Source organism: Trichechus manatus, unplaced genomic scaffold (genome assembly GCF_000243295.1).
Source record: "Trichechus manatus latirostris isolate Lorelei unplaced genomic scaffold, TriManLat1.0 scaffold00066, whole genome shotgun sequence".
NCBI classification, from domain to species: domain Eukaryota; kingdom Metazoa; phylum Chordata; class Mammalia; order Sirenia; family Trichechidae; genus Trichechus; species Trichechus manatus.
The window spans coordinates 12,029,018-12,049,863 of NW_004444002.1; the positions used below are offsets into that span (position 1 = coordinate 12,029,018).

Genomic DNA, 20,846 nt, shown 5'->3' on the forward strand with positions numbered 1-20,846 from the left:
ATACCCCTTTAATTTGAATACGAAAACATTTCAGAATTTGTTAGCTCATTGGGAAAATACAGTACCAGCTGTCATTTTCATATAGAAATTGCATATTTGCTCTCCATGTTTCAATGTGAACAATTTAGAATGCTTAAATCTGGCTTAAAGTTATAAGCAGTGTCTATTAATGAAAATATTTACCAAAGTCTTTAGCAAATGCAATTATGTAAATAAAAGAGATAACCAATAAATATTATTTCTATTAATACTTAAAGAAACTTACTGTTCTACTGGTAACTTCTACATCTGTGAAACAAACATGCTGCTATTCAGTTCATCTATTGATAATTGGGGTATCTATAGTAGTAAAAAAGATTTTAGATTAAAATAGTTTCTTGATATGATTTGGCTTATTTTGTTCACTGCTTGGACATGGTAGTCAATAATCATACTCAATTTCACAGAAAAATTTAGACATATTAACCATTTCCACTAAGAGTTAATTTAGAATGTGATTTGTTCCAATGAATTAATGCTCAGTATGATACATGGCTACCATACTTGAAATGTAAATTAAAGAGCAGTGGAACTTGCAGTCTGCAAGTATGGCTGCCACTCTAACAGGGCACAAATGGCCATAACAGTACACAAGAATTATTGTATGTAGCTCCTTAAAAATTTGAGACCTCAAAACTTATAATTTGCACTGTGACTATGCCTGGAAATACCTAAGGCAAATGAAAATCAAAACAACACAAGCACATCTAATGTTAGTATGAGAAGGAATTTCTGATGTAATCACTGGGCAATGATATGGATACCTGTGCCTTGGAAAGAAATATGATGGCTTGCTTTCTTTCCAGTAGATTGGAAGGTAAAGGTGATGACTGTACCAAGTGAAATTTCAAACACAATAACCAAACACGGTAGTAAACTAAAACAAATTCACCTCGTGACCAACAAGGAAGCATTTAAGATATACTTAATACCTGTATATACATTTAAGGATTGGTGTGGCAGCCACAGTTGTATTAATATATAGCATACCAAGAACAACATCTGGTAACTGATTAAAAATGAGTGAAACTCTGCTGATGAATCTCAAGGTGGGTAATGAATCATACGCAGCATTCTAGAATATACACAAAATAAAACTTTTAAATGTGACAATTGCTTAAGAAATATATAAGAATATGAATCAATGTCTCACCAATCCCAAAAGTATATATTGTGCCTTACACACTGTAGTTATCTACATCTAAACAGGTGAAGTAAATGGCCAAACCTGATTGCCTGTGGTTGTTGCAACGTAGGGGACGCTGGTGGCAGGTGTTGTTGCTGCAGACACAGTGGTAGGTGTAGCACCGTGCATCATGGGCACTTGCAGTAGGAAACCATGGACGAATACACGGGAGGGTGGAGCATTTATGCAACCATGACATATACGATCGAATGGGGCATGGTAGGTATCACAGCAACAAGCCACATGACATCATCATGATGGGTACACCAGGGTGCAACATGCAATCACAGTCAGTGCAAAGCAACACAACATGGAAGGGGGAAGAATTTAAAAGAGAAAAGGGGAAAAGCCAATTATAGTCACCATTGATGAAAACAAAACCATTATCAACATTTAGTAAGTCTTTGAGCAGAATCATAACGTAGTTGACTCAATGTTACAACATGGATGAACCTTGAAAGTATGATGCTGAGTGAAGTAAGTCAATATAAAAGGACAAATATTGTATGATCCCACTTATATGAAATATCTAGAACAGTCAAATGTATAGAGACCAAAGTTTATTAGTGGTTACCAGGGGTAAGTGTGGGGGAGGGGAGACGGGGGAGAGGAAGTCATTGTTTAGGAAGCTGTGAGCGTCAGTTAATGGTGATGGAAAACTTGGCAATGGATACTGGTGATCGTTGCACAACATGAGTAATGTAATTGGTGTCACTGAATTCTACATGTAAAAAATGTTGAATTGGCAAATGTTGTGTTTATATATATATATATATTTGCCACAATATAAAAACGCTAAATTTTCAGAAGGGGTTAAAATGGGTGCATATGAAAAAATCTGATTTTACCAGCGCTATCTATGTGAATAGCTAGTTAAGCAGACAAGTAACTGGGCTGCACATGCGAAGTGAAATTAGTCTGGCAGTTACCTTATGAATTGGTGTTTGGGTTCCCTGGCTTACAGACATGAGGCTCTCACTAGATTTGCAGGTGCAAAGGGATAGTTATATGAATACTTACTTGTTCTGCATGCAAAAAAAAATTGGTAGTTTGGTTGGTGGGTATGTGACAGGGGAGCAAATATTAAGAGTGCAGTGGACTATGCAAGCAGGGTTTTAAGTACAACTGGCAAAGTCCTTGGAAACTTGGGCTATTTATCAATCAAATACAAGGATCACTTTATAGTAAATAAACCTACTCATACTGAGCCTATAGGACAGTGTAGAACCACCCTAGAGGGTTTCCAAGGCTGTAAATCTCTAAGGATTTACACACATCTTTCACACATCTTTCTCCCATGGAGTGGCAGGTGGGCTCTGAACCGCCAATCTTTCAGTTCGCAGCTGAGTGCTTTAACCACTGTGCCACCAAGGCTCCTCTCATAGTAAATAGCCAACAAAATTTTGTCTTCACAGCGGATATCACAGCTACAATGCCTAGCAGCTGCAACATCTCTTTTAGGATGTTTTCTGTTTGCTGCAGAAAGCTTTTCTAGTTTCTAGCTCACTTTGGAAAGCAAACCAAGGGATTGATGTGTGAATGGCAAGCATGCATATACAATAATTTATCATGTTTGCATCTATCAAATTCAGATTTTCTGAAATCTACAGAGACAGCAAATGGGCTGGAGAGGAAAATCAACATATGTAATGTCATAGAACCAAAACCATGCCCCAAATGATGCTTAACAGAAACTCTGTAGTTATCCCTTGTTCTTATCTCTAGTTATCCATTACCAATTTTAAAAAAAAGAAAAAACCAAACCCGTTGCCGTGGAGTCAATTCTGACTCATAGAGACCCTATAGGACAGAGTAGAACTGCCCCATAGGGTTTCCAAGGAGCAACTGGTGGATTCGAACTGCCGATCTTTTGGTTAGCAGCCGAATGCTTAACCACTACGCCACCACGGCTCCTCCATTACCTATAGCCATCCCTTATTGTCTCACGTGCCAGTTCTAGAAACACTCCTGTTTTTCCTTTGAGAGTGCAGCAATTGGACAGAAAGCAGCACTACTGAAGCATGTAGATTGCATTCCTAAGCAGAGCACTAAGGATGAAAGGACAGGGGAACATCCTGGAGAAAACAGCCACAAAGTGGGAAAACAGACACATTTCAGGAGCTTGCAGAAGCCTGCTCTTCTAATCATATGCATATAACGTCCCTGTTAGTAGCCAAGGAAATATTATTAATTCGGGCAAGGTACAGCCAATCTCTTGATAACAGAGGCCTTACCTCCCTTGCCAAGGTTCAGCCCCTGCTATGTTAGCGAGAGCTACTACTGTGTGGTTGTCTTTTTGACTTTTCATTCTGTTCCGATAAACCTGTTAGTCTCTGTTGGGCTCTGCATCAACCGTCCGGCCCACTTATGGGATGGAGGTCAAGCTGCTGCAAACTCTCCAAAAGGATGGGGGGAGCTGGATTGAAATGTGATGGTCGGGGTGGATGGGGTCATTTCTCCCTGCATGAACATCAGAGCTATTTTCTCCTGATCTGTTCTGGTGACCATGAGAACTATAAAAACTGTGAACTCCCCTCCAAGAGTTCTCTTGAGAGGGAAGCAGTCACTTTCTCATCTTCAATATTAATGATGTAGAAAATAGCTTACAGATGGCTTCCATATTGTGTTGGTGGCTAATTAAAGAATCTGAGTGTGACTGGTTGTTAAAAAACCACATAACTCCCCAAAGAGTCATTGTGAAATTCTGTTGTGCCTGGTTTCTGTGCAGAAAATTGCTTCATTCTAGACTCACAGAACAGTATAGAATTTTCTAGCTTTGCTCAACTCTTTCTTTCTCAACATCTAAGTACTGAATGGTTTAGGTCTATGGATAACCTTTTTGGGGAGGAATTGTTTCATTGCACGTCACAAATTATACATTTGAAACATTTTATAATTTTAAATAACAGCTGTAAATCTAAGAACATTTAATTGCCAGGTTGGTTAGGTATGGAAATATTTCAAAATATTTCAGTTGCTATTTTTAGGGTGGAAATACAGAAATAGCAGGGTCAGTACTTGGCCACAGTGGCAACCAACTAAGACTCGAGAAAGGTCTATTTTGGGTTCACAAAGACATGACACAGACAGCACCATATTAAACCTTCAAGACTCAAAAAATGTACAGCCACATCATTCAGTCACTCAGCTTTCATAGCCACAGCAGAACAACACTTTTTTTTCAGATTAGAAAAAGTTGAGAATTGGCGTTGAAAAACCTACCAATACTTGAAGTGGGTGCCATGCACAGTATTGGCCCTGTACATCATGCAGAAAAGCGTGGAAAGTAAAGAAAAGAGATTATTTCATTATTAAAGCTTTACTGATAGAAATAATTTTAACTAGAAAGATATTTTCTCTGCAATATCAAGTAATCAGCACATGCAAACCCAGTAATCTCCCATGCTTATGATTACAGCTTAGCTTTAAGATCATATACCCAGGTAATCAAAGTAATTCTTGGATTCTTAGGTTTAAAAATGATCTTTAACATTTCTTCAAAGGAATTACCATACTAAAATTACATATTTATTTTGGACCAATACATCCTTAGTGATTTTTATCAGAAGAGGGAAATTTCTTAATTTATTACATATATTATTTTTAAAATATACACCAGGGTCTGGTATCTGGCGCTAATATTTCTATTTAGGGCATTAATCTATTAACACTGCCTCTCCTACTTCACTGTAACCAAGGGCTTGACTATGAACATATGGCAAATAGGCTTTTCATTAAGAGGGGGCTCTCAGCCAGACATGTTTTTATCTTGCCATTAATTAAGGGGGATGGGACTCATCTGACATTTTTGCTTATAAATCTAGACTTTAATTTGAATAAGTCAAACCTAGCAAAAAACTCCAACTTCCAAACAAAGTGACTATACAATTGAGAAAACTCAGAATGAATAACATAAGTTTTATACGTAATCACATTCAACAACCTTGGCTGGCCTTCCTGGGCTACAGAATTCATTTCCTAGCTACAAGACAAATTGGAATCAGCCAAGGTGGAGCGATCTAATTTCAAGTTAAATTATCACCATTTCTGATGAAAAAGGTGCCGGAAATAAAAACACCTTAACCCACACTTATTTTCCCATTTTCTCTGTGAACATTATGTTTTTTTTCCCTTAGGTTAGGGGAAAAAAATCTTAATTGTTATATATCAATAGTTAACTTTTTATAAGTGATGTAAAAATGTGCTAATGAATTCCATTCTCTTTTTCTCCTCAGAAACTATTACATAAATGTGTAAGAATTGCATTATTTTAAATGATGTCATAAGCAACTGTTGTGGTCAGTAATGAGACAAATGATGTGTTTTGTTTTGCTTTACATGGCTGCCTTCAAAATGAATTAACTGATTAATTTATTAATTACCCAATGGTTTCCTTTTCAAATTCAGATATACAATAATATGTGTTTAGTATGTTTATATAATTAAAAAGGCTTTCTAAATTAATTTTAAATAATATGCCATTTTCATTCAATAGTATTTCTGAACTGGAGCATTTATTATTCTGGTAAAAAAAAAATCCACTGTACTCCCAGTGGTTGGTATTTTCAATTTAATTCTAGAAGACTATGTGCTCATTCTACAAGTATTGAACCACTAGTAGAAAATTATTTCCTCACATATATGATATTTATTTGAAAAAAATTCTGGTTTAAAATTTTCTATTCAATTTGGTGCAAAACTTGCTGTTGTTAGGTGCCGTCGAGTCAGTTCTGACTCATAACGACCCTACGTACAACAGAACGAAACACTGCCCGGTCCTGTGCCATCCTCACAATCATTGCTATGGTTGAGTACAATGTGGCAAAATTATTATGCTATAAAATATAGTTGAATGTAGGAGGTAACATATAAAAATACGCTATCAAGTTTTAGGAAAAATAATAATTTGCTAAATTACTAAATTAAGTGGTTTAAGAATTAGAGGCTAAAACAACCTGTTTCATGGCCAATACTATACTGTATTATACTATGTTGTTGTTAACTGCCATTGAATCGACCCCCGACTCATGGCAAGCTCACGTGTTACAGAGTATAGGAACTGCTCCATAAGGTTTTCTTGGTTGTAATCTTTACAGAAGCAGATCGCCAGGCCTTTCTTTCGTGGTGCCAATGGGTGGGTTCAAACTGCCAACCTTTGGGTTAGCAGCCAATCGCAAACCACTTGCACCACCCAGGCTCCTCATATTAAACTATATTATAATATAAATTTCAGGATAGTTTTATTATAATTACCTTTGGTATATCAAAGATATATAGGCTACAAATTTTTGCAATGCTGAAGCTGGGAAGCCATTTTTTTGATGGCAGACCACTGTCTCTAACAGTGATACCTAAGAGTCAAGGAATTAGTTTGAGACAGAACCAAGTGAACCAATCACAAGAAGTGAAAAATAAGAAATGCTAAAAATGTGAAACACTGGCACTTTTTCCTCATTTGATTTCAAACCATTCATTTTCAGGGATCATAGAAAAACAAGTTTCTCTATATACTAGCAGATCAAGTATAACTGCCTTGTTTCATTTCTAATCAAAATATCAATTGACAGTCTTCCCATAAAAGCTCTTTGGAAGCTGTTTTACCTTGTATACATTCCCAACATCACTAAACTCGCAGTGCCCAGAGCCCTGTTCTCACCTGCAGGGATAAATGCCGGTTGCGGGAGCTGCAGGTTAGCCATAGCCTGTTGGCAGTGGAAAACACTGGGATTAAAGATCGGGGTGGCACCATTGGTCTTTTCAAGTGCCGGTCTCTTTGGTATCAGTTGAAGTGCACCAGGCTGTAGGGCCTGTGGGGGAGGGATGGATTAAAAAATAGTACCAAAGAAAGTAAAAAATGTACTCAAACCAAGCAAGCACCAGTTACGTAACATATGGCTACCTGCAAGGGTTTCCATTTGAGCAAGGTATTCGATAAGCAATGGCGGCCACAGCCAGGTAACTGACTCAGAGGTTAAGTGGTTCACTAGATGAGTTGTTAGTCCAAAACAGAGCAAACAAAGCCTCAGAAAATAAAAATACGAGGGAAAATAGAGCTTTGCGACTTCACTAATTTAGGCAAAATAAAAAAGGACCACCTAACAATAAGAAAAATGAAACATGGCACCAATGAGTGAGTTGGAGCTCAGAATGTATATCTGTAGTTATATTTACAGTTTGATTTAAAATTAACATCTCAGGGATGCTCATCTATTAATCGGTTAAAATGAGATTAGCAGAAGCAACAGATATAGCAGGAAACTGATTTCTTCCAGTTAAAATGCTGCATGTGAGTCTAGGAGATAAAAGGTATACAGGTGATAAAACAGATGTTGGTAGATCAGAGTCTGATACCACAGCACAGTAAAATACAATTTAACTTATACAAGGACTTCAGATTCAAATCCTCTAACTGTATATTTCCAAACCAACATGTAAGGAGAAAGCAAATGAGTCATTCCTCACCACCGCCCACCCCACCCAGGTATGACAGATAACTAGCAAAATGTGTGCAACTCTCAATTATAGAGACTTGCTGTGCATTCTAGTATGTACAGTTTGCTTTGTTAAGTCCTTGTAAGGTTTAATTTTAAAAGCTATTAGCATTTTCAAATCCTCCTTTCATGTCTACAGTTCTTTCAAAATCCCACATCGCTTATAATATGCAATCAAACTGGCCCCTGGACCAGATTCGTTGGAGAAGTTTAACATTACATTTTTTTTTCTCAGCAAATTACACATTACTTAAACAACATGTCCCAGCAACACAATTCAGTATGCACCAAATTTGTAAGGAACACTTACACTAAGTAACAAGCCTTCCAAGTGCCATAAAGTGGCATGCAATGATCTCCTTATTCTTGTAGATAACAAAGGCCCAGAGGTATCTCATCTCTATCTTCTTGTGGGAACTCTATGTCAGTGCTCACAGTGTGACAGTTTTACTTTTTATTTCTCCTAAGTTCAGACAAGAATGCCCGGAAAGTGCCATCAAGTAAACCAACTAAGCTCTTCACCAAACCAAATCCACCATCATCGAGTCAAGTCCGACTCATAGTGACCCTATAAGACAGAGCAGAACTGCCCCCATAGAGTTACCAAGGTTGTAAATCTTTTTGGAAGCGGACTGCCACATCTTTCTCCCCTGGAGTGGCTGATGGGTTCAAACTGCCGACCTTTCAGTTAGCAGCCAAGTGCTTTAACCATTCTGCAACCATGGCTCCTAAGTAAGCTTTACCCCTTGCTGTTGAGTCGATTCCGACTCAGAGTGACCCTACAGGACAGGGTAGAACTGCCCCACAGAGTTTCCAAGGAGTAGCTGGTGGATTCGAACTGCCAACCATTTGGTTAGCAGCCAAACGCTTAACCACCACTGTGCCACCAGGGCTCCAAGTAAGCTTTGTTGTTGTTGTTGTTGTTAGGTGCTGTCAAGTCGATTCTGACTCATAGCGACCCTATAGGACAGAGAAGAACTGCCCCATAGGGTTCCCAAGGAACAGCTGGTGGATTCGAACCGCCGACCTTTTGGTTAGCAGTCATAGCTCTTAACCAGTACGCCACTAGGGCTTACTCTAAAGTAAGCTTTAGAGATACATAATTTCCAAATTTATAAATGAGGCCCAGATGGCAAAGGTCATGACAAAACCTATAAATTATAAAATGTAATTTATAGTTTCTAACACCTTTATCACTATTGAGGGAAAATGGTTTTACCTAAGATTTTAACTGAGCAAGACAGGAGACTGTGTATCTGGTTATTAAGAAGATTTCCCTTTGTTATTAGTGATGTGAAGGTGTTTCCTTTCTCTAGAAAGGAGCATAGTTTGATCATCAGAACCAAAGCTGTGTTGGCAAGCAAACTACAAATTGAGGCAGGGCCTAGATGAATATTCAACTGTTAGACCCTGGGAAGGTAGTTGTGTTTGTTAATTCGAGCGTCCATTTTGATAACTCAGTGCTCAGTTCTGACTGGGTGGTGCCTGTACTACCATTAAATATTTTGCTTATCAACAGTGGGCAGGGCCTCAACAGCCTCATCACAAACTCACAAAATTGCCAAAGACTGTGGAGGAACTAAATATCTATGCCTCAGTCTCCTTTGTTTACTCTTACCTCAAACAAATTCCTATGTGCCAATTAGACCTGACCACTAAGTCTCTACTTTGATCAGTTCCTCAGAAAGAAATGTTCTACTGACATTCACAAGTACTAACCAAAGGCCTACTACATGACATTTAGCTCTCTGAACGGAAACTCTGGGCTGACTTGTAACATATGTGTTCGACTAAACATTTCCAAATCATCAGAAATGGGCCCACACGTATGAAGGCTCCATGCCGGAGCATGGTTACAGGGAAGCCATTTCTTCAACATCCCATGTGTATGAGAACCTTTATTTTTATGGGGCCAACGGCATTCTGCTTTGTTAATAGGTCCACTCTGATTCTGAACTCTATGCCACCAACTTCAGTAATCAAAAAATTAGAGGCTGAAATTCTGCATAGAATATTTTAGATACCTTGTTATTTTCATAGCTTTAAATTCCCCATTCAAAACAATTTAAGACAAGAAAATGTGGTGAAATCTTTTTTTTTGTTTGTTTGTTTGTTTAACATTTTTCACTCTTTGGATTGAGAAAAGAATCCAGGATCAGGGAGATAATAAATCTGTTCTACTTTGGTGCTCAGATACTTCCTGAAGTAATGGAGTCAGTTCTGAGACAGCAGGGTATTGAGAAAGCACACCAAGTCCAAAAACCATGCTGTGTCCTTGAAAACATGATCTACAAGAAAAGGTTGGAGAAACTTGGGGTACTTAGCCTTCTGAAAATAAACAAACACAACTACCTTCCCGGGGTCTAACAGTTGAATATTCATCTAGGCCCTGCCTCAACCTGCAGTTTGCTTGCCAACACAACTTTGGTTCTGATGATCAAACTATGCTCCTTTCCAGAGAAAGGAAACACCCTCACTTCACTAATACCAAAGGGAAATCTTCCTAATAACCAGATACACAGTCTCCTCTCTTGCTTAGTTAAAATCTTAGGCAAAATCATTTCCCCTCAATGGTTCCATAGGAGAGTCACTCTCCTATGGAATGAAGATTGATTTCTTTTATGAAGTTCCAGTTACAGCAAGATAGAATTCAACTCAGTATGAGGAAAAACTTCTTAACAAATAGGGATGCTTGAAAATAAAAGTCCCTCTCTTGTGGAAGCGTAAGGTCTCTGTCATGGGACTCGGAACTATAAATGTCATGTGAGGAGATTTAGCTCAACACTGCATTTCTTGGGCTTCCAGGGCATGTAGGTGCTTTTTCTACAGCCACGGAACATGAGGTTTCCTCAGAGTTTTGTTCCTTATTTGACATTACTTCCCGCTATTACATGAGTGAAGACCCAGGCAGTAAAAGAAATATAGTGTAGCATATGGAAATAATCGACATCTGTGACAAACTATTAAGTAATCGTAATTCTTATTTCTCAACCTATCGCACTGTAGTGTTACACAAAAATTTTTTTGTTAAGTAGACCAATATTACCCTAAAGCTGGCTTGCTAGGGCAACTCAGCTCTCTTCTCCCAACCATGTTAAAATTTTTATCCTCTCCCTCCCCACAACCTTGGCAGGCTGCTGCCTTTGTCCTAGAAACCACCACCCCTACAAAAAGGAAAGAGAACCTCAGACTTTGGGAAATTAGAACCCACTTTACATCCCATCTTTCAAGTCCTTGCTTTTTTGAAAGGCATTAAGGATGTTACTAGTTAAGTGTCCATGAAGGTAGCTCACAGAACAGAGAAGCAGTTTTCTGCCCCTTCCGGGTCCTGAGGTTAGTTAGACTATAAAAAACAACTCCAAAATAATTTACTCTTTAAATCATATAGTTTACCCTCTCTCTTAAAACTGGAGAAAGAGCACATCCACCAAACCAAACCCAAAGCCGTTGAGTCGATTCCTACTCATAGCGACACAATAGGACAGAGCAGAACTGCCCCATAGGGTTTACAAGGCCTTGTGGAAGGGAAAGGTCTCTGTCATGGGACTTGGAACTATAAATGTATGTGAGGAGATTTAGCTCAACACTGCATTTCTTGGGCTTTAAAGAAGCAGACTGCCATATCTTTCTCCCACAGAGTGGCTGGTGGGTTGAAACTGTCGACCTTTCAGTTAGCAGCCAAGCACTTAACCACTGTGCCACCATGGCTCCTTTGAAAGAGCACATAGTAGGTTAAAATCATTAGTAAAGCTTTTAACTAATTAACTTTCCAAGATGATGATTACAGGATGTTAGACAACTTTGGGAATGTACTAATCATTGACCCTAAAACAAATAGTCCAGAAGTTGGACCTGTCCTTACCATGGCGGTGGCAGCTGAATGGTTCATCTGGTGATGAGCGGCCTTCAGTTTGGCTTGCAAGTGCGCAGGAGGATGAAAGTACTTGCATTTCTCCCGGGAGCACCGACCTTTGATGTAATCCATGCAGATTGTCACGGTATTATCACTCACTTCAATCATTGAAACATCAGTAGGGTGCGCATAGCGGCAATCGTTCTCACCACGGGTACAGTTTCCACGCTGAAATTCTCGGCAGACCTTAAAGAAGAAAGAAAAAGCACCATCACATTGATGGCTAGCAGGTGACTGATTCACTTTTATTTATTTTGCCAGTGAATGTAATAATGTATAGCCACATTTGCTATGAGCTGTAAATACAGACAGAATTTCTATTCCTTGAAGAAAAAAATGAAAGTGGTCTGTTTTTGTAACATTGAAATAAAAATGCTTAAAGATATTGAAAAGCATTTTTTTAATCCTCCATTTAATACACAGCCTAAAGGGTGATTAGCTATGTTTGCAGCAGGGGTTATGTTTTTAAGGTCCGAGATGAGTCTTTATCACCCAGCTATGCACTGATGGTTTCACACAGCAGACTTGTGAACCATAACTGATTTACATGTACAATTAGATTCCATTATGATACATTACTAGGTATTTCAGGGACTGTCAATGGAGCCGACTTTGTAAGAAATCAACCAGTTATTTATTTTAATTTATGAAGAACGACAATGGAGGTAAGACTGAAGGACTTCAATAAAGCAAAAAGCTATTTGAAATTTCATTTACAGTTTCTTTTCTTTGGAATCAAGGGATACTTACTATCCAGTACATCATTCTTAAAATGGAGAAAAGGATTTAGACACTATGAGGCTCATTCTGCATTCGTACAGAGTTAGATTAGTCTACTTTTGTTCAGTTTGGTTACTCCAACAAGTAGAGACTCGTGAACAAAAACAGCAATCCCATGCTGCAAAACTGAAACCTGGGTCCAAGGAACATCCCCACCCAAACTTCCTGTGCCACAGCAAAGGAGATACACACCGAGATATTATATGATGTACTGTACAACTGAAGCAATGTATAATTGCACTAGTAAACTGTTTAACATTTATCTGAGATTATACTTTATAAACTAAACATCCATGTGCACTTATTGAAAACATTCATAACATTGGCCTCTGATAATAATGATTTATGCATGAGGTTAATATTGGTGATGATCCTGTAAGTATCGATATATTTCTACACAAATACCTCCAGTTTATCAGAACGCATCGGTTTTGGACCAGCAGCTCCTGGCAATGCAAGAGGTGGGTTTCCAGAAATCAGAACAGGTGCATTTGGTAACAGTTCGGCAGGAAACAGGCCCATCCCAGGATGAGGTAAGTAAGGATTGAAAGGCATGGCAGGATTAGCTGCAACTGATGGAGTCACAGGAAAAGAATTCTGTATGTTTAAAAGAGAAAGGGAAAAAAGGTGTTAGAGATAAACAGATTCTTACTATTAATACACAAGGCAGCATTCTTTCACAAAAACCTAAGCCATATCAAAATTGATATTATTTCTTCTGATTAATTTTTAGCCTCATACCAATTTCCACATAGGAGTTGCTTTTAAAACAACACATCTTTAAGTAACAAATTTATTAGTAAGCTGATAAAACAAGCCACATCATCTTAACAGTCATGACTTAGCCAAATGAAGTCTCATTGATGAAATCTGTTTCAAATGTGTTTTCTCTAGTTCTTTCTCTTCTTTTTTTTTTTTTTCAATCACCAGCAATATCACACAAGGGGAAATGTCTCATGTCTCCTTAACAGGCATGGTCTTTGCAGGCAGACTTCAGGTAGTCTTGAAAGACCCCTTCCTTCCAACCTCCTCCCTCTTCTTTCCTATCAGTACTGCTTGGTTCTAAGGCTGCCTGTGAAACCACAGTTCCCACCTGCCCTGCCAAACACTGGCCTTGCTTCTCATCTTGGTCCACTGCCAATTATGGCAGACAGCAAGGAGTTGAGGAAGAAAGGAATAGATGAAAAAAAAGTGAGCACTTAATGATTTCTTGCCATCTACCTAAAATGAGATTGTTACGGTCATTATACTTACATTTTATTATTATTATTATTTTTAATTAGAGGTCTTGTTTCACAAACTAATCTGACTTGTCTAGCCTTGCCTTTATCTAGGGAGTCAGATGATACCCACCGTTCGAAGGGAGGCCCCAGAAATGCTATAAGGATCCCTTCTAGGCAGGAAGAGATAAGATAACGGGATTATAAGGGACATAAACTAGAGCATAATTTATGAAGAAAAGCCTTAGAAATGCAAAAGGTTATTACTGGTTTTTCTATTTTTCAAGGTCCTGGTCTCAGAGAGTTTGATATATGTATTGCCTTTATTATCTGTAACTACATAATTTATCACTTTACTGTGCTGTTTTCCAGTTTGTTCCATGCGTAGGCATCTTTTCTTCTCAAGGTGGTTATAATTCCTTTGATGCTTACCTTGTCTCCCCTATAGTACCCAATACTTATTGAATGACTGATATAATCACTAATAAATTTTTAAAATAAATTTAAATGTGTTAATGAATTAACAGCAAATGTAGAACATTTCTAACGGTGACTGTATAAGGTGGTTAGTACACTGCTGTGTAGCTGGTGGTGTCTGTGTATTGCTAATAGCATGTGTTGTTTTTTGCTTTGTTTTTATTTCTTTCACCCAAAATATAATGAATCTGTTGCATTGGCAAGCTGTGCCCACACCTTCTGCTTAATTCCATTAATAGGAACAGCTCTACATACAGGTAGAAGAGGACGCTGTGGGGTATGAAGTGAGGGCCAATATAAATTTACCACCCTATCCCCCTGTCTGACTTGAAATTCTCACCAGCACAGCATCTTCAGGAAGCCCCTGTTATAAACTACATTCTACTTGGAAAGGAAAGGCCCTCTAGTGCTCACCTAATTAGCACACTAGTAGATGAGTTTATGAAATTAGCTAATTGGTACATTAGGAAGGACAGAAAGAGCCTGGTCCCAAAGGAAAAATCTAGAATTGGTAAGACTCAGTAGGATGGGTAGAGAAGTCATCGTGGCCATGAGACTTAAGAGGCAAGGGGGCAACACCAGGTGCGAGAACCAGGAAAGCTGATGGGGCAGTCAGTGGAGGTGCCGTAAAGTTTAAGGACAAACAGCCAAGGGTTGACCTAGCCTAACTATACATTATGATGGTCGAGGCTATAGGGACATGTCATACATCCCAATGAATGACACGTGAAGCTCCAGGAATTAGCCGATGTGGTGTTATTTTATATAATGAGATGAAAATCTCTTAGAAACAGCTACCCAGGCATGCTTCAGCAATACAACAGACTTTATCAATTCAACATTCGTCTCAAAATCAGCAAGAATCGCTGATGGTTTTAACTCCGTATCTGAACCACACAACAGTACTCCTTATTTTACTTTTTTGTTTTTTCTCTCTGACTTTCATAGTAAATTTCTCACTGATGTCACCATCCCATTCTCTTGGATACTTTTTGATTTTACCTTTTATAGAACTGAGAAGAGCCATTATTAAATCTTTTAACCACTGAATTGAAAGAAAAACCCAGGGGTGGGAGGATTTTCCAGATTTTTTTTTAAGAAAAGTTGTTAATCACTTATCAGTACCATCAGTTAATAATATTTAAGCCTAATGCATATAATGATGCTTTTGTTTACAGTAGTTTCAAATCAAACATCAAATCAGTTGCTGTCAAGTTGATTCTGACTCATGATGACCTCATGTATTTCAGAGCAGAACTGCGCTCCATAGGGTTTTCAAATGCTGTAATCTTTCCGAAGCAGATTTCCAGGCCTTTCTTTTGAGGCGCCTCTGGGTGGATTCAAACCACCAACTTTTCAGGGTCTGGCTGAGCGCTTAATTGTGCCACCCAGGGACTCTACAATAGCTCAAATCTTCCATAATTTTGCCCTTTTTTTGGGGGGGGGGGTGACTCGCCAGGGAAATTTTCCTGGTGAACTTCTGCTATCTTTGGAATACATTTTAATATGCTTAGGCTTGTTATATGCTCCAAGTATATGAGAAAAGCTGTAAACTAATTAACAATCTATATAGAAAATGTGAGCTCTGGCGGCACAGTGGTTAAGCACTCGGCTGCTAACCGAAAGGTTGGTGGTTCGAACTCACCAGTCGCTCCACGGGAGAAAGATGTGGCATCTGCTCCCATAAAGACTACAGCCTTGGAAACCCTATGGGACAGTTCGACTCTGTCCTACAGGGTCACTATGAGTCAGAGTCGACTGAACGGCAACAGGTTTAACTGGTATAAAAAAATGTGCCATGAGTCAGAATCAACTGGAAGGCAACTAACAACACAATAAAAAATGCAAGGGGATTGCTCAAAACATTCAAAATGTTTAATATTTCACTACGAACTATACAGTACCATCTTAGGTTTTAAGATTAGTATTATAGCTTTTATAACCATTTTAAGTATAAATTTCATTCTATAACACTGTTTATTGAGAAGTAAGTTCTTTCCTTCCCAACCCTGGAGCATAGGCAGGAACTCCTGAGCTTCCTACTCATCTTCCAATGGACATTTCTGTTTTCTCACCACCGCCTCTGCCCCTGGGTTAACTACTCCATTTCATGAATTTGAACATTCAGGGCCTGAGCTTTGGCTACCAGCTACCAGTACCTACTTTGCAGGCCTTAGTTTTAGTTGCGCTAACATGAACCTAACTGTGGGGTAATTTTTATTTTAAAGAAAGATGTCCATAGTAGGTTGAATCTGATTATTATTTATGGCCTGAACTGTTCTGGAAACTTAAATATGTTCCAGATATTCTCTCAAACCTAAATTATTTATAAATACTTGAGACTATGAGTAAGGCATTTCTTTCTAGAACCAAAGGCATGGCTTTCATTTTCCTCTGTGTCTTGCAAAACCAACAAGAATGGTTGAGATAACTGACAAGTATTTCCCCTCAGTGCCTGTAGCAATATTAGTTTATAGGGTCAAAATTCCCATGAGTTCTCAGTGACTTGTACAGTGCCTGGGTACTAGCAGGCACTCAAGAAATGTCTCCTAAAATTAACAAAATATCTTTAGAACAGTGATTCTTATTCTTTACACCTGAGTCCTGGACTTTTCTGAGAGTCATATGAGACATGCAGACCCTGTCCGCAGAAAAAATCATGGATGCACAAAACTTTGCTTATGAGCTCATTAAGTTCAAAGACCCCATGAAACTCATGTCTGGTGTGGGTTTATGGACGACTGGTTAAGAAGCCATGTTCTAGAGCAAGGGTCTGAAAACTACCTGGGACAAATCCAGCTTGCTGCCTGTTTTTGCACAAACAGCAATTTAAGAATGGTTTTTATATTTTTAAATGGTTGAAAAAAATTAAAAGAAAAATAATACTTTATAACACTTGAAAATGATATGGAATTCATATTCCAGTATCCATAAGTATATTCCATCTGCTCATTAATAGACCTGTATTACAAAAACTAGAAATTTGTTTTCTGTCTTGTTATATAAACACCTGTACAAAATTCCCAAGTTTGTCTCTTGGTCTGCAAAGCCTAAAATATTTACTATCTGGCCATTCATAGAAGAGTTTACTGACCCCCATTCTAGAGGATTCCAAAAGATAAAGTGTTCCATTAATTTTTGGACTAAAGTACTAGTTATATATAAACTGATTGATATGAAATTAATGCTTGCGGTAAGATTCCAAAAGTTGAAAAAGTTTAGCCTTATAAATCAATACTAAAGTATTCACTAGAATATTCTTTTAAATAGTTATTAAAATAGGGTTTTAAACTATTGGTTTATAGAACAATAACTATTCAATGACTAAGAATGGGGGGGGCATTAGTTAGAATCTCATAAAGGTAAATTTTTAGGAAACACCACTTCTTGGTCTTAAAGGATTCTGAAGCACCTTTGAATAATAATACAATTCAATGAAAAACTATGCCTCAAATAAATGTCTATTTTATACCCAACTTTTTAGGAACACTGACTTACTACTTAAGACAGGTTATTCCTCAAGCTAGTGTAAAGAAATAAAAACGAAAAGTTACGATAAATCAATCTTTGTGTCTCCAAAACAACCTAGATCTATTTGTTGTTGTTGTTAGGTGCCATCGAGTCAGTTCCGACTCATAGTGACCCTTTGTACAACAGAACGAAACACTGCCCAGTCCTGCCCCATCCTCACCATTGTTGCTATGTTCAAGCCCACTGTTGCAGCCACTGTGTCAATCCATCTTGTTGAGGGTCTTCCTCTTTTTCACTGACCCTCTACTCTACCAAACATGATGTCCTTCTCAAGGGACTAGTCCCTCCTGATAACACTTCCAAAATAAGTGAGACGAAGTCTTGCCATCCTCCCTTCTAAGAAGCATTCTTGCTGTACTTCTTCCAAGACAGATTTGTTTGTTCTTCTGGAAGTCCAGGGTATATTCAATATTCTTCACCAACACCACAATTTAAAGGCATCAATTCTTCTTTGGTCTTCCTTATTCATTGTCCAGCTTTTGTATGCATATAAGGAGATTGAAAAAACCATGGCTTGGGTCAGGCGCACCTAGTCCTCAAAGTGACATTTTTGCTTTTTAACACTTCAAAGAGGCCTTTTGCAACAGATTTGCCCAATGCAATGTGTCATTTGATTTCTTGACTGCAGCTTCCATGGGTGTTGATTGTGGATCCAAGTAAAATGAAATCCTTGACAACTTCAATATTTTTGCTGTTTATTTATTGGTCCAGTTGTGAGGATTTTTGTTTTCTTTATGTTGAGGTGTAATCCATACTGAAGGCTGTAGTCTTTGATCTTCACCAGTAAGTGCTTCAAGTCCTCTTCACTTTCAGCAAGCAAGGTTGTGTTGTCTGCATATCGCAGGTTGTTAATGAGTCTTCCTCATTCCAATCCTGATTCCACATTCTTCTTCATATAGTCCAGCTTCTCGGATTATTTGCTCAGCATAAAGATTGAATAAGTGTGGTGAAAGGATACAACCCTGACACACATATTTCCTGAATTTAAACCTATTTGTAGTTACCTCAATAATATCACAGTCCCTGGATGATGCAAACAGTTAATGCACTCAGTTGCTATCTGAAATGTTGGAGGTTTGAGTCCACCCAGAGGTGCCTTGGAAGAAAGGTCTGGTGATCTGCTTCTGAAAAATCAGCCATTGAAAACCCTATGGGACATAGTTCTACTTTGACACACATGGGGTCACCATGAGTGGAAATCGACCCGACGGCAACCAGTTTGGTTTTAATAATGTCTAAGTCAGTTACAATTATGGTTGGATGAACGTAAAATACTTTAAGTCACTTAGGCTAAATTCTGGCTTGAAGTCAATGTAGTGATTAGGGCTGTTATGGATTGAATTGTGTCCCCTAAAATATGTGTTATAAATCCTCACCTGTATACCTGTGGTTATGATCCCATTTGGGAATGAGTTGTCTGTTGTGTTAATGAGGCAGAATTAGTGTAGGGTGTGTCTTGAGTCAATCTCTTACAAGATATAAAAGGAACAAGCAGAGATGGGGGAAGATAGATGCCAAGCCACATGGAGATCTCCAAGCAACCAGGAATCAGAGGCTGAAGAAACAAGGACCCTCCCCCATAGCCGACAAAGAGACAGAGTAAGCCTTCCCCTAGGGCCAGCGCTCTGAATTTGGACTTCTAGCCTCCTAAACTGTGAGAAAATAAATTTCTGTTTGTTAAAGCCCCCCCCTCCTTGTGGCATTTCTATTATAGCAGCACTAGATAACTAAGACAGGGGTCTTCCACTCTGAGCTCCTGCCTAGGGATGGAAAACTAAACTTTTTCTTTTATAGGATAGTAAACATTTGGTAGCAATTTGTTGACTGAGTTTTAATACAAGATAAACAGCACTGTTAACTTTTACTAGCACCCATAATACTTTGGTTTTCCTGCTCCTTTGCAAGCATTCACTGTCATCATGTTTCTGTCAGTCCCGAGAGAATCCCAAGCTGCTCTGAGATGTATACGTTTAGTTTCCATCAGACTTTAGTAACTACTCACACATAGCACAAATGAATAATCTGTGTTTTACAGCTTTTGCTTGGTCATCTCCACACTCTTTGAGTGATATTCTGTGGGGAGCAAAGTGGCCAAAAGGTAGATGGCAGGAGGCTCACATAACCTCCACACTAGTTAATTGGTCCCTCAATAACTGAGAGTTAACTTTATACACAGACACAAGCCGATAGTGGTGTTTATGTACTAATCGTACTTGTTAATGAATAAGTCACTGTGGCCCTAGAGAAAGCTAAGAAACAAATAAGCAAGTTCAAGAGTCAAAAGAAAATAACTGCCATCACCTAGACCTGGCTTTCCCGACCCTATTAATCACAGAAGTATCGAAGGAAGAGGAAGCATTGAAAGCACAGGAAAGACCTGTCGATCATTGTGGGTATAAAAGACATAAAGCATAGCATGCAAGAGAGCACAAATCATGATTTACATCTACACATATTTGTTGGGAGGAGAAGCTGCAGCAGCAGGCCAGGAGTTACAGTGGAGTGCCTAAACACAGATTAGTGAAACATTAGATTACTGTTGCTGTTAGTTGCCATAGAGTTGGGCCTAGCTCGTGGTGACCCTATGTGTGAAGAGTAGAACTGCTCCATTGGGTTTTCAAAGCTGTGACCTATGAGATGCAGATCGCAAGGCCTGTCTTCTGAGGCACCTCTGGGTGGGTTCAAAGAGAGCAAATGACTTCTTCAGTTTTGGGTTTCTATGAAAGGCAATTTTGACTTTGCTCCTGAGGTGAACAGAAACTGACCACTGTGTAATAAAAATCACAACTCAATTAAATTCACTATTTCATTAGGAAAGGACAACTATTTTTAAAAAATCAAGTGGTTATCCAAATTTAACAAGGAGTTTTAACCAAGCCCAACAAATGTGGGATTTGGGGGCAAAATAGGAGGGACTGGGAAAAGTAAAGAGCCCACAGGAAGCCTGGAGACTATTTATAAACATCTCAATGCAAGTGTAGGATAAACGAGTGCTAAGGGTTAAAAATCTCAGGGGTGCACCCATGTTCATGGCAGCATTGTTCACAATAGCAAAAAGATGGAAACAACGTCGATGCCCATCAACAGATGAATGGATAAACAAACTATGGTACATACGCACAATGGAGTATTATTCAACAATAAAGAACAATGATGAATCTGTGAAGCATCTCATAACATGGATGAAACTGGAGGACATTATGCTGAGT

The 20,846-nt window shown here is 38.6% G+C and overlaps 1 protein-coding gene across 1 annotated transcript in view; it reads right to left on the reverse strand.

Moving 5' to 3' along the window:
• MBNL3 (muscleblind like splicing regulator 3) overlaps window positions 1-20,846 on the reverse strand; it is a 145,155-nt gene that overhangs the window by 9,091 nt on the left and 115,218 nt on the right. The window contains exons 5-11 of the mRNA XM_023734309.1: window positions 12,815-13,006; window positions 11,579-11,815; window positions 6,882-7,032; window positions 4,448-4,483; window positions 1,268-1,362; window positions 1,030-1,114; window positions 266-339 (exon numbers count right to left, since the gene is read on the reverse strand). Of these exons, the coding sequence (XP_023590077.1) occupies window positions 317-339; window positions 1,030-1,114; window positions 1,268-1,362; window positions 4,448-4,483; window positions 6,882-7,032; window positions 11,579-11,815; window positions 12,815-13,006 (819 nt within the window). The 3' untranslated portion in view covers window positions 266-316. The remainder of the gene's footprint in view (window positions 1-265; window positions 340-1,029; window positions 1,115-1,267; window positions 1,363-4,447; window positions 4,484-6,881; window positions 7,033-11,578; window positions 11,816-12,814; window positions 13,007-20,846) is intronic.